Below are 15626 nucleotides of genomic sequence, written 5' to 3'. Positions count from 1 at the left end.
TAGGGAAGACAGCGTGGAGGGCAGATGGACATGTCGAGATGGTCCGGGTACCATATTCTCTGGGCCCATGCCAGAGCAATGAGGATCATTCGGGAACCGAACCTCCGTAACCTCCGCAGCACTTGCGGAATGACGGGGACTGGAGGAAACACGTACAGCAGTGGGAAGGACCACTCCACTACGAACGCGTCCCCTAAGGCTCCTCTTGGAGGAAATTCCCGCTAGCATAATCTTTCGCACTTCCGGTTGACACTGGTGGCGAAGAGATCTACTTGTGGGGTCCCCCAAAGGGCGAAGATCTCCAGGAGAATCTCCTGAGCCAGCTCCCACTCGTGAGAGACTGTGCTCTGCCTGCTCAGAGCGTGTGCCGCCTCGTTTTCGTCTCTGGCCAGATGAACTGCCGAGATCGAAATTTCCTGCTGGATGGCCCAGAACCATAGCTGCATCGCCTCTCTGCATAGAGGGAGAGACCCTGCCCTCCCCCCCCTTTTTGTTGAGGTAGTGCATGGCCACTGTATTGTCTGTCAGAATCGGGACATTCTTCTCCCGCACAGACGGCAGAAAAGCCTTCAGAGCTAGCCTGATGGCGCTCAGCTCCAACAGATTAATATGGAGTCTGGACTCCGACGAAGACCAAGGACCGCTGACTGTCAACTCGTTGGCATGAGCTCAACATCCCGTGAGGGATGAGTCCGTCACGATCGTCACCTCCGGCCAGGGTAGCCAAAATGTAGCCCCCATCATCAGATTGCCTTCGACAGCCCACCACAGAAGATCCTGGGCGACCGAGGGCGGCACCTGAACGGGATCCGACATCCTGCCGGAGGACTGTGACCACTGCATCTTGAGAGCCCACTGCAGAGATCTCATCCGCAGCCTGGCCTCTGGCACCAGAAGAATGCAGGATGCCATGAGGCCGAGCAACCTCAAGAACTCGAACGCCGGGAGACTCTGGGCATGTCAAAACTTGTTCACCATCTGCCAAATGTGATGAGCCCTCACCTGGGGAGGGAAACACAGCCCCAGGGATATGTCGAGCACTGCTCCGATGTACTGGAGCCGCTGGGTAGGTGTAAAGTGGGACTTCAAGTTGAGGGAGAAGCCCAGCCTGTGAAGGGAGTGGCAGGTAACTGACAGATGATCCAGGACTTGCTCGGGAGAGCGCGCCCTGATCAACAAATAGTCCAGGTAGGGGTAGATGTGAATCCCCCCTTTCCAGAGATAGGCTGCCACCCCCACCATGAGCTTGGTGAAGACCCTCGGGGCGGAGGTCAATCCGAACGGCAGGACCCGAAACTGAAAGTGCGAGTCGACAACCGCGAACCTTAGGTACTTCTTGTGCTTGGAATGAATCGGCACTTGAAAGTAAGCATCCTTGAGGTCGAGAGACACCAACCAGTCCTGAAGTTGAAAGGCCTGGAGGATTTGAGAGTGAGTAACCATCTTGGACTTGTCTGTTACGCTCACCTGACTGCTATGGAGGCGCTGGCCTGGTTCGCGCTGCTGTGACCTCTTCTAAGGTGATGCGCAGGGTTCGGAAGACGAACTGGACCGGGCCCCCAAATCTGGCTTGTCTGGCTCGCAGAAGTATCCTTCTGTAGGCGAAAATAGGGGATTAACTGTCTGCGGGTAATACAATCTGCCTCCCACTTTCCCCTCTCACCCTCCTTGAAACCCTTCTGTGATTTCTCGTAGCGTCTCACCTTAGGGCCTGGAAGGACGAGCTCTCCATCCTGCTTCTGATGCAGGGGCGCGTTGGTATCCAGTTACTTCACTGGATTTTCGGATTGGTGAGAACCAAACTCGCTTGGCTTCCAGGTAAGTTTTTTGATAAGAGGTTCCCCTAGTGTCCATGCATTAATGTACTAATGCTAGTGTCTTTTTCCCCATAGGGGCCGGGGTACAGAATGCCTGGGAACAGACACCGACCCGAGATGAGAGGTGAAATCCTTGTAGAAATCAGGTAAGTCTTTAATGAGCGTTTTTTTGTAATGTCTTTTCATTCGCTCATTAACGCTGATGTCTCTTTTTCCCCTTAGGGGCCGGGGTCTGGAAATGCCAGGATGCGGCGCGGACCCGAAATGAAGAGAGAATGAATCAACAGGTAAGTCTTAACATGGAGATTTAGCTTTCCTTATTCCCTTCTCTCTCTCACCTTTTGTTCTGGTCTTTTTCTCCCTAGGCGCTGGGGCGTGACTGCGAATCCGGATGATCGCTGCTGAACATGGAGGCGCCCTGTAAAGGTGAGTGGAATGCGGCGCTGCAGCGATCGACGCGATGAGCTTTTAAATTAAAGTCTTCCTTTTCAGGATTGTCGGAGAGATGTCTCCGGGATGTGGGTTTAGCAGGTAAGGACTTTTCCTTCTTCTGTTCTCTTCTTCTCTTCCTTTGCAGGTGATCCAGGATGCTGGCAGGCGTGGCAGAAGTCAGGATGCAGGAGCAGACACGGTGAGCGTCCAGCTGCTAGATGCAGAACAACGCGAAGCACGTGTGGCTGTTCAGGTGGGGTTTAAATAGCCTTGGAAGAAGTTCCAGGTATGTATCCTTCCTCCAATCAGGTATGTATCCTTTCCCGACCACGCCCGGATGGTAAATTAGTCCCACAGGTAAAGTAGTTCCATTCAGGCCTCAAGGAGGCCTTGATCCTGCAGCATGGTCTGCATCAGGTAAGTGCACCCAAGCATTCCCATAATGAGCCTGGCGCCTATGGCGCCAGGACTGATGTCTTTTATGAGCCTGGCGCCAGAGGCGCCAGGACACTGTCCAAAGGGCCCCTATATGGGGTTGCTGGGTCCTTCCTTGGGGACTGGATGTCCGCTTTCGGGGACGCCGGGCTTGAACCGGCTCCCCGGGAGCGGGCATCATGACATTGTCCTTTCTGAGGAGCTTGTTCAAACCACGCAAGTCCATGATGGGTCTCAATCCCCCGTCTTTCTTCGGGATCAAAAAATATGGGGAATACCATCCCTTGTTCCTCTCCGCTACAGGCACCAGTTCTATGGCGCCTTTCTCCAGCAGGGATTCGATTTCCTTCGCAAGGAGCGGATCCGGACTCTTCAAAGAGAGATTCCCTGGTGGATTGTTGTGAGGCCTCTGCCGGAAAGGAAGACAGTAGCCGTGGGCTATGATTGTAACGCTCACCTGGCTCCCACGGAGGCGCTGGTCTGGTCTGGGTTGCTGTGGCCTCTTCAAGCGTGATGCGCAGAATTCGGACCACCGATTGAACAGGACCCCCAAATCTTGCTTGTCTGGCCCGTAGGAATATCCTTCTGCAGATGAGAAAGGGGATTAACTGTCTGCTGAATAGTGTGCTTGCTCCTCCCTTTCCCCCTTCATTCTTCTCCGACTGCCTCCAAACCCCTGGTTTAAGCTCACCTTATGGTTTGGAAGGATGAACTCTCCATCCTGCTTCTGGTGCAGGGGCGCGCGTTCGTCCAGTTACTTCACTGGTTTTCAGAATGGCGCTGGTAAATCCACTTGACTTTTCTGAGCGAATCGCCGTAAGTATGAAGATGCAAAAGTTCAAGTGTAAGCCTCCTTTTATATTGTTTTTCCTAACCTGTGATCTGTCCTTTATTTCAGATGCAGAACAAAGGCGATGCGTTGAGGGGTTAAATTGCCGGTGTTAAAATCTGGTGAGTTAGTGCTGAGGGCGACCCCTCTAAATGTCTTTATAATTCCCCAGTAATGTCTTTTGTCCTTTCCCCATAGGGGCCGGGGTGCGATACCTGCCAAAGATGCGGCGCCGACCCGAGATGTGGAAGGGTTCACCAAGAGAAGCCGGTAAGTAATATGGCTGAAAATTCGGCTTTCCTCCTGTGTTCCCTTGCTCACCTTTTGTCTCTTCTTCTCTCCACTAGGTGCAGAGATGTGGCGACCGGTGCAGAGAGCCGCGATGGAGCCGGGCGGCGTCTCGGGAACAGGTGAGTGAAGCGCAGCGCTGCAGCGAGCAACGCGGTGCTTTTAAATGGAAGTCTTCCTTCAGGAATGCTGGCGTGAAGATTCCGGATGCAGGTAAGAAGGTTGAATAAGTTCTTGGTTTTCACCTCTCTCTTCTCTTCTTTCCTTACAGGTGTTCCAGGTTCGAGGCGGGCGTGGCTGGAGCCCAGGTGCAGGAGCAGACACGGTGAGCGTTCAGCTGCTGGGATGCAGAACAACGCGAAGCACGTGTGGCTGTCCGGGCGTGGCTTAAATAGCCTTGGAAGAAGTTCCAGGTGAGTGTTCTTCCACAGCCCCACCCAAGTAACAAAATAGTTCCTTCAGAAAAATAGTCCCTCCTAAGCCTCATTTGGCTTGGTTCTTCATGCAGCATAGGCTGCATCAGGTGAGTGTGCAGCATGGTCTGCTTCAGGTAAGTGCACGCAAACACTTCCCCATATGAGCCTGGCGCCTATGGCGCCAGGCCTGATGTCCAACATGAGCCTGGCGCCAACAGCGCCAGGACAGAGTCCAAAGAGCCCCTATAAAGGGCCGCTGGGCTTTTACCCGGGGGCCTGATGCCTGCTCCCGGGGGTGCTGGGCCTGGCCTGGTGCTCCGGGGGTATGCATCATGACAGTGATCTCCAGAACCCACATATCTGAAGTAATGGCACGCCATTCTACAAGATGCTGCGCCAGCCTTCCCCCAACCGGCGAACGATGGGACATGGCCCCATGACTGAGCTGAAGCGGCTGCGGCAGTGCCTGAGGGCAAAGAGGCAACTGCCCGAGCGGCCTTGGCACCTTGAGTACCTTGTTTTCCACCTCTGGTACTCCTACGTTGGCCCCTTTGACTTGCAGCTCCCCTCGATCTACCAAAGGTAGTGTAGTATTGAAAGGAACCTCCCCTCCATTGCTGTCCCCTAGGATGAAAAGGCGGAGGTTGGCGAACTGCAGCGCTCAACGACTTCGCTGCAGCTTTGGAGGTCTGCAACCTCTCAAGGCTCTCAGCCTTGCTGCCAAAAAGATGGTCACCATCAAGGGCATGTTGAGAAACCGGGCTTGTACATCCGGAGCAAACCCCGACCTCCGCAACCACGCAAATCTGCGCATCACGTTGCTCGCCGCCATGGACCGGCTGACACAGTCTGCCACGTCCAGACCCGACTGAATGGATTCACACATGGCATCCTTGCCGTCCTGTACAAGGGCAAGAAAGCCATCCCGTTCCTCCCCTTTGGGAATATGTTCAGCCGCCAATGAAACAATTCCACAGAGTGTGAGTGAAACGTGCTAAGGCACACGCAGAGATGGCTGCTTTCAAAGCCATACCCCCTGAAGAAAAGACTTTCTTCTCCCAACCGTCAAAACATTTGTCGTCCCTATCAGGAGGGATGGTAGGGTACGATGCCTGTTTTGCTGGGGCCATAGCCGCCTGCACCACCAAACTCTCCGGAGTAGGGTGCATGGACAAGTAGCCGGGAACACCACTGGCTGGGTGGTATTTTTTCAGCAACGACTGCCGGGAGACTCTCCGGAGCAGTCCAAGCCGCCGCCACCCTTCTTTGCAAGGCCATATGGAATGGCAGTACTAGGTCAGTTGCTGGACCTTGGTCCAAGATATCTGTCAGGTCATCCTGCAGAAAATCCACTGGTGGCGCAGACCACACCAAGTACTCAGTCACCCTCGACATTAGCCGCCGGTATGGCGTGCGTGCCAGGCTCAGGTCTACCAAACTCAACCTTTGGAGTGGTGTCCAGACCACTGGCGTCGTGCAAAGACTGACGCAGGTCTTCCATCTGGCTATGACCAGATAATAGGTCATTAGGAACCTCATCAGGAACCAAATCTTCCTTAGACCCTTCATCCACCTCAGAAATATAATCCAGAGTCTGGAACAAATCCCTGGAAGAGGGCACAGAAAAAGGCTCAAATACAGGCCTCACTGACTTCTTCTGGGCCTTCCACTGAGCTTCCACCGATGCACGGTGTACCTCCGGTAAAGCCTCCCCAAAAGGCATCGAGGCCGTCGACAGAATCGACGTCAGGCGTGGCGCTGATGGCTTCGACACAGGCCTCGAGGGCGGTGCCCCGAGCGTGTGATTTGACGGCCTAGGCGCCGATGGCTTCCTCAGAGGCGGAGCCTCGAGAGAGTCCCTCGACGGACATGGTGCCGATGGCGTCAACTTCTTCTTCGAAGACCTCACAGGCTCGGACGGTCTCGAGAGAGTCGAGGACCGGGACCTTGAGCGGGCATAGCTAGAGCGATCCACCTTGATCGGGATCTCGGAGGCTCCCGATGATCGTGCCGACCACCCGAGCCCAAAGGCGTGCGAGCAGTGACACTAGCACATTCCCTGCCGGCTACTCTCGAAGGCGCGGACGGAACGGAGCCCTGCGATTCAAAAATCACCATCATCTCCTTAAGAAATGCATCCCATTCCGCAGGAGAAGAATGCTTGTTGGGACAAGCAACCCGCCGACGGGCAGAGTCCTCGGACGAGGAAGGCGACCGGTGACGCCGATTCCGAGAGTGCCTCGAAGAGGCGGAGGAATGGCGGGAACCGCTCCGGGACCGAGACCTGCTGGACTTACCCCAACGACACGGAGAGTCTCCTCTCGAATCGTTGGTCGAAAGCCCAGCTGATTTTGACTTTCGGGGTTTGGAAACCGTACCTACAGAAAGCTGCTTCTTCCGCTCCGACAAGGCCTTTGACATTAACGACTGGCAATCGTCGCAGTCATCCGTGGCGTGGTCCTCACCAAGGCACCAGAGGCAGACGTTGAGCGGGTCCGTAAGTGACATCTTGGAACCGCAGTCCAGACACTTCTTGAATCCCCACCGCAGGGTAGAAGACGACGAAGACATGATATCTTCACAAAACACCAAGTTCGAAGAACCGAGAGAATCAGAAGAACCGAGGCATGCCGAGATCTCCAAAGCGAACACGTTCGTGGAAAAAACGGAACTGAGGCTACAGCCGGCGTGCGTCCTACTTATAACATCCGGTGAAGTCGGCTCGATGGAGGCCCTTGAGAACCCCATATCGACGTCATCAACGCAGGAGCCGAAAAGTTTCTGAAGCAGCACAGCTGTGGTGATTACCTGTCATAGATGTGGAATACGTCGGAGGAACCAATCCCTTCGAAGTGAGCAGCATGAATGAGGTGGGAGATAAGAATCTTGTGATCAACAAGGTCAAATGCGGCCGAGAGGAGTAGGAGGAGAGCAGGTTTGCCTTTGTCCATGATGTGGATTATTCATTTTTTAAAGGTCTATGAGGGCGGTTTCAGTACCGTGGCCTTTGTGGAATCCTGATTGACTTTTACAGAGCATGGCGTTGGATTCAATGAAGTGTTGGATCTGGTTGTGGGCTGCTTTGTCCAGGATTTTGAGGAGGAATAGGACAGTGGTGATAGGAAGGTAGTTGTTGGGGGAAGAGGGATCTAGAGTGGGTTTTTTTAGTAATGGGGGAACCCATGCTTCTTTTAGGCTAGACGGAACAGTGCCTGTTGTGAATGGAATGAGGCATTGATGAATGCGTGATGAGGAGCCAATGAGCCGGCGCAGTCTTTAATTATTTTTGCCCAACAGGTGTCTCCTTTGCACATAGATGGTTTAAGATGCTGGAGGAGTTCAAAGACTTCTGCTTATGTGACGTTTGTGAATGAGAAGGGTTGGACTGGGGGCTCAGAAGTGTGGATACTAGGCCTTTGGAGATGGTGGTGCTTTGTATTGTACTCATATTTTATCCTGGAGTAATTTTATTTTGTTTAGCAGGGCTGCCTGTATGCTTGAGCACCATGCTTCATCTTTAGTGATCTCATCTGGGCTGGTAGAGGGGATGATGAGGTCTTTAAAGATGATGAAAATTTGCCTGGATTTCGAGTTGGCCTTAGAGAGCCGTAGGTTGAAGGAGTTGGACTTGGCTTTGAATATCGCTTTTTTGTATTGCACAGAAAGCCTTTTGAATTCATCCTTGGTGGTATCACTAGGATTGGACTTCCAATTGGCTAGTGCGTTACGTTTGTTGGTGTGCAAGGCTAGTAAGTCTTCTGTGAACCAGGAGTTGGTGTGCATGGATTTTTTCTTTTTTGGGCTCAATTGCTCTGGTGAGGGTATCTGAGTATATATCCGCTAGAGTGGTGGGGTCACTCGAAAATGGAGGTTAGAGCTCTGGGATTTCCAGGCAGGGACAAACGTTGTCCTTAGTTTTTTGGAGCTTCTTACCTGGGCTGGGGGGGAGCATAGGATAGTGTTTCAGTGGTAGGTTCAGTGGGAATGGTAAATTGGATACAGTTGTGATCCGTCCATGGGTAGGCTGAATTGCAAATGATGGTAGAAGAGCAGTTGTGGTCTGCCACCCAATCCAGGGTGCGGCCTTTACAGTGAGTTGGGCAGGTGACCTTTTGTATGAACCCTATGTCTTTAAGTTCCTTGGCTAGAGCTAAGGCTGCCTTATCCTTGGGGTCACTGAGACCTACATTGAGGTCTCAGAGTAGGATTGTTTTCGTTAAGCTTTTTAGTTTGATCCTTAGTATATGGAGGAGGTGCCCTTGGAAGTCTGGGGCAGGGCCTGGGGGCCTGTAGATGATTTGTATATTTATTGTACAATTAGGGGACAAGGATATTTTGACTGAGAGGATGTCTGAGTTGCTTTCCCTGGGGTGGCTGCATAACTGAATGGAAAGGGCGTATTTGGTGATGAGGGCTGCACCTCCTCCTTTCAAGAGCTGTCTGTCTTGTCAGAGAATAGAGTACCCCTGTAGGAGAGCTAAAGAGATTGCTGGACCGGAAGCCTTGTGGAACCAAGTCTCTGTGACAGCGAGTATATCAAGGTTCTGCGTGGTGATGAGGTTGTTAATCTTGAGGGTGTGGGCAGGGAGAGAGCAAGCATTTATAAGAGCACAACTGAGAGCGAGGGACGGATTGATCTCATTAGTCAGAGGAGTCGGGGGAGTAGGAGTGGTGGGGAGAGGGGAAGCCGGGAGTGTGGGAGAGAGGATTTGCTTGAAGGTATTTGGCTTGACTGTGCAGGATGCTCCTGGGGTCCTTAAGGGATGGTGTCATGCGAGAGGGTACTGCCGAGATGTGCATGTTCTCTGCAGTAATGCCTTGAGTGGTGGCATAGGTGTGTGGGGTGCGAGAACCCAATCTGAGATTTCTCCTAGCTGTGGGGCTGGGTAGGCTGTGGTGTGGTGTGGTGAAGGTTCAATACGGTGCCCAAGTCTACTGTTCCTAGATACTAAGTGATTTTGTGGGCATAGAGAGGCCATGAAACACATCAGGTCAGAGTAGTAGGCGGGATTGGTCAGAGTAGTAGACTGGATTGGGACCGAGAAGGAGGATAATGTAAGTAGTAGTGCAGTGAGGTGGAGCCAGGTAGGGGTGGTGCAGGATAGATTATATTGTGTATGCCTATGAGAGAGTAGTGGACGCTTGAAGAGATAAATTGGTGGCACTAGGTTGGGCCAATGCAGTTAGCCAGCAGTAAATCAGTGGTAAATGGTGAGCACAAGCTGCAGTAATAGCACTAAAAGCAGCTAGTACAATTTGGCAGGCAAGCTATCTGCGGCAATGTGCAGGCACAGAGTGTTGCAGGGTATAACAAAATGAGGCAGCCAATACATGTGCTAAGGCAGACTAGCTGCGGGGATAGGCAAGCACAGGAGGAGGCAGAGAATAACAAAATGAGGCGGCTAATACATTTGGTAAGGCAGACTAGCTGCGGCGATAGGCAAGCACAGAAGGTGGCAGTGCATAACAAAATGAGGCAGCTAATACGGTTTTCAATGACAGATTGCTAGCAGCAATAATGCAGGCAGAGCCATTACTATAGATATGCCAATACAGATTGCGCAAGAACTGGCAATATTAAGGCTGCTAGGCGGATCGTTCGGGCAGTGCCTCTGATGATGGAGCATACCTCTAAACGTGTTCAGATGCTGGAGGAGAGGTGTCGGCTTCATATGGCGAGGCAGTGTCGGTATGAAGCGCCTCAAGTCTTAGGAGAATCGGCGCAAGGGGAGGAGGGTTATTAGTTAATGGCACATCGCGGTGGAGGGGAGCGAATGCCTGTAGGGTAGGGAAGCCAGCGGCCAGCAGAGGTGAGCGAGTCGTTTGACAGGGCTGCGGGCTGGGTAATCACTGGGATGGTGGATGGTCGCAGTAGCAGAATCTCCGGCCGACGGTGCGGACGGCTGAGGACAGGCTCGGGACAGATAAGAGCCTTTGAAAGTGAGCCTTCGAGAAGTGGGCCGGCTTACACCTGCCGGCATTGAATTGGTGCTTGTAAAGAAAGCACAACCAATCCTGGTTCAGGCAGCAGAAAATAGACAAAGTTAGGCTGCAGTTGCGACTTCAGTATGCCGGGCGGCCACCTTTGCCTGTTCTTCGCTTCGTGGTGTGCAATGGTGTCTAAATGCACATGAGATCACCAAAATGGATTTCAATGTTGAAGAAATTAGGTGGGAATTCGGCCCAATGCTACGTTGTCAGCTGGAATTACAGCGCGTTCCACCGCGCTGAAAGTAATATTAACAGCTGATTTCAGCTCTAAGTGAAATAAAGCCCTTTGGCTTACCTCACACTGCAAGATGCTCCGGGCTGGACAGCACTGCTCCTGCAGTGTTAGGGGAGCTCCTGCTCTTCCAGGGGGATCATGGACTGGGATGCAGACGATAGCCAAGTGCATAGAATTAGTCTTAAACTACAACTATTTCACATTTGGTACAGACATTTATCTCCAAACAATGGGGACGTCATGGACACTCAAGGCAACGCAGTATACAAATCTATTCATGGAACAGTTAGAAAGTGATTTATTTGCCACCTGTGACTGCACACCACAGCAATATCTGGCTTACATTGATGCAATCCTCCTGGTTTGAACTGCTGGTGGATTAGGATCTCAAGCATCCACAGAAGGTTCCCTGATTTCCACCCAATCATCAACCTCTAACTGCTCTTCTGTGACGCACTCCCCACTGTCCCTATGTTGCACTAGGACGTCTCAAACATTTGGAAGAAACTGAAATGTCTGACTGGAAAGGCGTAGTTCTGGTCAAGTAGCACTCACTGCTTGAGGAACAGGACCTCGAACATCAACAAAAGGGTTACCGATTTCCACCCAACCATCAACCTCTAACTCTTGACCAGAACTACGCTTTCCATTCTGACAATTCAGTTCGGAACGCTGATGGTCTCATTTAAAGCAGATCCACAGGTGAGTCTGTGCATCACTTCTCCTGTACTATACGCACTGATGCTCCATTTCCCTTCTTTATTTGCTTCCTGCTGCTCCTGCTCTTCATGTCTCCCTTCTATTAGATTCCTGCTGCTCTGTGTTGTGCTCTGGGCTTCACTCCCGATTCTTACCTTGCCGATTTCCTTGACTTCGCTCCCGATCCCCTGCTGTACAGATATTCTCTTGTGTGGGAACCGCTGCTGCATTCGCTCCAGTCCTCATCCAGCAGCACCGTTGTTGCTGCCTCTGCAACACCTTGAAGGGTTTTCTTCCCCAGAGTGTTTTCCCTTGCGTGCATCCTGCAGAGTACACGTAGCCCTGTTTTTAATTCAGAGTGCCGGAAATTCTGGGGGCTTCACCTGTTTATGTCTGCTTCTATCAAGACAGCATTTCCGGTCAGTGCGTGTCATAGGAAGGGTATGTGGGGCGAGATTGCAGAATCTGAACATTCACAATTACTTTTATGACCACTTGACAATTTCATGATGAAAAGAAAGCAATAGCAATTCTCATAAGTGGCTAACTTAAGTTACCTAACAAGACTATCACAAAAGTGTACCTACTGAGAGCTGCAGTTTAATTTCTTAAGGTCAGGATTCAAGTTGGGGACTGGAGCATGAAGAGGAGAGATAGGTAGAACGTTTCTCTCTTGAGTAAGGTTGACTGGTCTCAAAGATTCTGGCTGTTGAGAATTTTGAAGACTTAATCCTCCTAGGGATGACGACAACTGGTTAGTTGCAGGATATTGCTGAAAAGCACAAAAAAGTACAAAATGTGAGAAATGATGATACAAATTAATATGAAACCTCTTCAAAAGAAAATAAAGCAGCTACAATAGGACATACTGAGAACAAGCCAAAAATAACTGACGGCTTTGTGTCTTTAGTAACAAGAGGTACACAATTTTAATCTTGTCCAACTAGCTCAATCTGAACAGACAGTGCGTTTTATTTAAGAAACCAAATTACTTGTCAAATTAAAATTAAAAGGCATATAAGCTCCCTGGTACAGGCAGTGTACACCTAGTGTTATGGACGTAGTGGTGCTATTTTGTGCAAGGAAGGCCTGTGTCAATACAGTGGATTAGTACACAGAGAAACCAGTACCAAGGCAGAGAACCAGCTTCACAAAGTTGCAGTCTAATCTTGATCTTTTTTGTTGACCAATACCAGTTTTTTAACTGCATGGTTGTGGTGCAAAGAACACCCAAGCCTGAAAAGGTAGAACAAACTCAAAGAACAAAGCATGATCATTAATCTACAACTAGACTCACTGCCACAACCCTAACAACAGAGGGCCAGGGGAGAAGTAAAAGCGACAAATGTCTACCCAACAACGACAACCAGAAACAGACCTATACGACCTGTTACTCAAAGGAAAGGTGACTAATTCTTATGCTGTCAGGTGACTAAAAGTGGTAGTACACTGAGCTACCTTCCTAATTTCAATTTCCTCAATGACAATCTGGAGAAGAAAAAAAAATATGTTGAGGAACTGCTTTCATGCACAAGACCCTACCATCACAAAAATGACAAATGTAGACTGCAAATGTCTCTTGTTCACACCAACATAGTGTTGGGAAGGAGAGAGAGTCTTCCCACCCCCCCCTAGGCGAGACCGAATAAGAACTAGATGCTAATAGAGCACATCCAGGGAGCAGGGGGGTGCACGATCACCTTAGTGCATGCATTACAAGCTATACGTAAGATGCAGGCGTGAACGCCATCTTGGCAGATGGCAGCCATCTTAGAAGTTAGGCCCAAGCGCAGCAAACAGCATTTTGTGTCTTAGTATTAGGCCCCTTGCATGAGCGCGAACACCAACCCCAACCCCAACCTGGCCAGATCTCTGAAAATCCACAACCTTTTGTATTGTTCAGAAAGTTACAGGCCCTCGTGCCTGAGAAGACTGTGCCCAGCAAGGTCATGAGAAGGGAACAGAGCGCCTCTTGGCAGTACCATTCCACAGAACAGACATCAAGGCCCTCCGCCCCCCCCCCCCCCCAACGATGCCCTTGGGAGAAATACAGCTTTGCCATGCTTTCCGTGCAGGGGCATGCCTTCATTAGCCCCACATGAAAGTCTATATTTTCTGATAATATACCATATACCAATGCCCTTCTTACTACCTTGGATTCACAGATTCCATCGCCAACCATGCGATCTAGCACAGGCATTTAACAGTACTGGGGGGTTTTTAATATCTGGTCATAAAGACGAACAGCTACATAGCTATGCTCCTACATGAGGGATCCTCAATCAAACAAACGTAAAAAGGAGCAAAACAGGGTACACACTAAACCCTGGATGCTATCTTCATATGCAGCACAAGCACTCCCTTTGCATGAAGTCCTCGCCTCATCCATTTGGTAATCTATATGACAAACACATCCTTTCAACTCAAGATAAACGCAGCAATCAGCACAAGGGCCTGGCAGACACTCAACCTAGAGGAACTCACTAATGAAGAAAGTCAAGAAAGACCCAGGAGCCCTACATTCGCACCCAAAGAAAGATGCATGCATCTTTCAGAACTGGATCACTTAAGCACAGGACAAACTGAGCCCCTTGATACAGTTTGGCCTTTATGACAAAAATAAACTGTCAAATGGTACATGCCTGAACTGCAAACTGAAGCAAACCACCAGGAAACTAGAACACACCTGGATAAAACATGCATTATTGACAACAAAGTATCATACAAACAACAAGACTGTAAACCATCTATCCTAAAAGCAAAATGAATCTGCTACCCAGGAGTCAGACTGAAAGCAAAGCAACAGAAATATGTTTAAAATCATAGAAATGAGGAACCCAAACCCCTAGACGACCAGCCCACCACCATCCCCAAGAGCTACGTGACAAGCAATAATAGACAGGAAGCGCAAACCGGTACCTGAAGAAAACATGGCAGCAGTAACACCTTCTCTTTGCAACGTTAAGTCCATCATGGAAGGAAAAAGTTACTTATAACTACAGTTCTCCAGCATTGGTATCTTTCATAGATTAAAATAGTTTGAATATTGCCAGTAGTCATGCTGGGAATCCTCAGTAAATGTGCAAATCAGTATTGCATATATAAAAATAATTTTTAAAGAAACTGCACTCACCTCAGTCATCTATCAACATCGTTTTGTGCCTTTTACCTCCCTAGCCAATTAGGGGGAACCCCTATGCTCCTCCTACAGAGGTGATGTTCAGATTCTTGCAACGCAACAGAGTGCACATAATTGATGGGCCTCGTAGAGGTAGGAGGGTGGCCTACAGGTGAATCTATGAAAGATACCAATGCAGGATAACTATAGTTAAAGGCAAATATAACTATCCTTCTACAGCATTGGGGATTTCAGAAATTCACATGCTTTAAAAAGAATTACAAAGCAGTTACAACACATTCCAAGGTAGGAGCAGATGAATGAGGCTCAGTTAAACAAAGCAGGCTCTTTAGAAGCAGATGTCTAAACTAATACTTCTCTCTGGCATTTGTTGTGGAAAAATAACCACACTCTTTCAGTGGATTGGTGAACGACCTTTAATGGCAATCAGCAAAGGCAGCATACACAGGACAAACAGCAACCCAACGACAAACAAGACTCTACGCAGCAACCTTTCTCCCCCACATACAATGAGCTTCAAACAGGAGAGCACACATGCACTTCAATTGAGAGGGAGGTTTCAGACATAACATATTGTCAAGCAACAATGTTTTATTCAATGACTAGTGTCTCAGCATACACGTCTTAGGCAGGTGCTGCGTTCTCACAGTCAGTAAGGCAAATAGTGATACATTTCTAGTTTACTTGATGGGCTACTTATGCAGTTCAACACAGGGCTCCGGGTGTGCAAGCCTGCTTATTATATGACAAACTTCCGTCTGCTAAAGCTGCATTGGTCAGGAAAGCGCCATTCAAAAACACACTTCTATATGACAAAGAGGAAACACGTCAGAGGCGAGAACTGTGGAAGCAGGCACTGCTAGATAGTAGGCGGTAAAGTCTTCGAGGTTAGGACATGCGCATTTGAACATAGGGTTCAGACAACACTTGCAATAAGGCACTTATTAAACATGTCGGTTAGCATTGGCTGAGCATTATTAAAACGGTGCACATTATTCAAGGGGGTCAATTAAACATTTTCAAAAACAAGTTTTTCCATAGAGTGGTTCTTGGTAATCCTATCCCTGAAGGTCTTTTAAAACAAGCACATAGACTTTATCTGACTTCAGTCATTCATTCTTTGTTTCCTCCACAGGTAGGGGTAGATTTTACCCTCCCACCTCATAGAAGTTTGGAAGTTCCCTCCACACCCTCCCTTCAGTTCCTTACCTGCTCGATGTGAAACTCCTGCTGACTCAGAGACTTAAAATATGACCTTCTTAAACCCTGTTTATATCAGTTTCCTGTGGAACTACTTCTGGTTACTTCAGGAATATAAGCACTTTCTTTTTAAGGTGTGCAGAGC

General features: G+C 49.6%; 1 protein-coding gene across 2 annotated transcripts in view; it reads right to left on the bottom strand.

Annotated features, from left to right (window-relative positions):
* Nucleotides 1-15626, bottom strand: part of SEC24B (SEC24 homolog B, COPII coat complex component) — a 2214138-nt gene that overhangs the window by 1744028 nt on the left and 454484 nt on the right. For both annotated transcript variants that reach the window (XM_069630875.1, XM_069630876.1), the window contains exon 7: nt 11730-11914. In XM_069630875.1, the coding sequence (XP_069486976.1) occupies nt 11730-11914 (185 nt within the window). The remainder of the gene's footprint in view (nt 1-11729; nt 11915-15626) is intronic.

Source organism: Ambystoma mexicanum, chromosome 6q (genome assembly GCF_040938575.1).
Source record: "Ambystoma mexicanum isolate Mex_15411 chromosome 6q, UKY_AmexF1_1, whole genome shotgun sequence".
Classification (NCBI taxonomy): domain Eukaryota; kingdom Metazoa; phylum Chordata; class Amphibia; order Caudata; family Ambystomatidae; genus Ambystoma; species Ambystoma mexicanum.
This window is presented reverse-complemented; position numbering and strand designations above follow the sequence as displayed.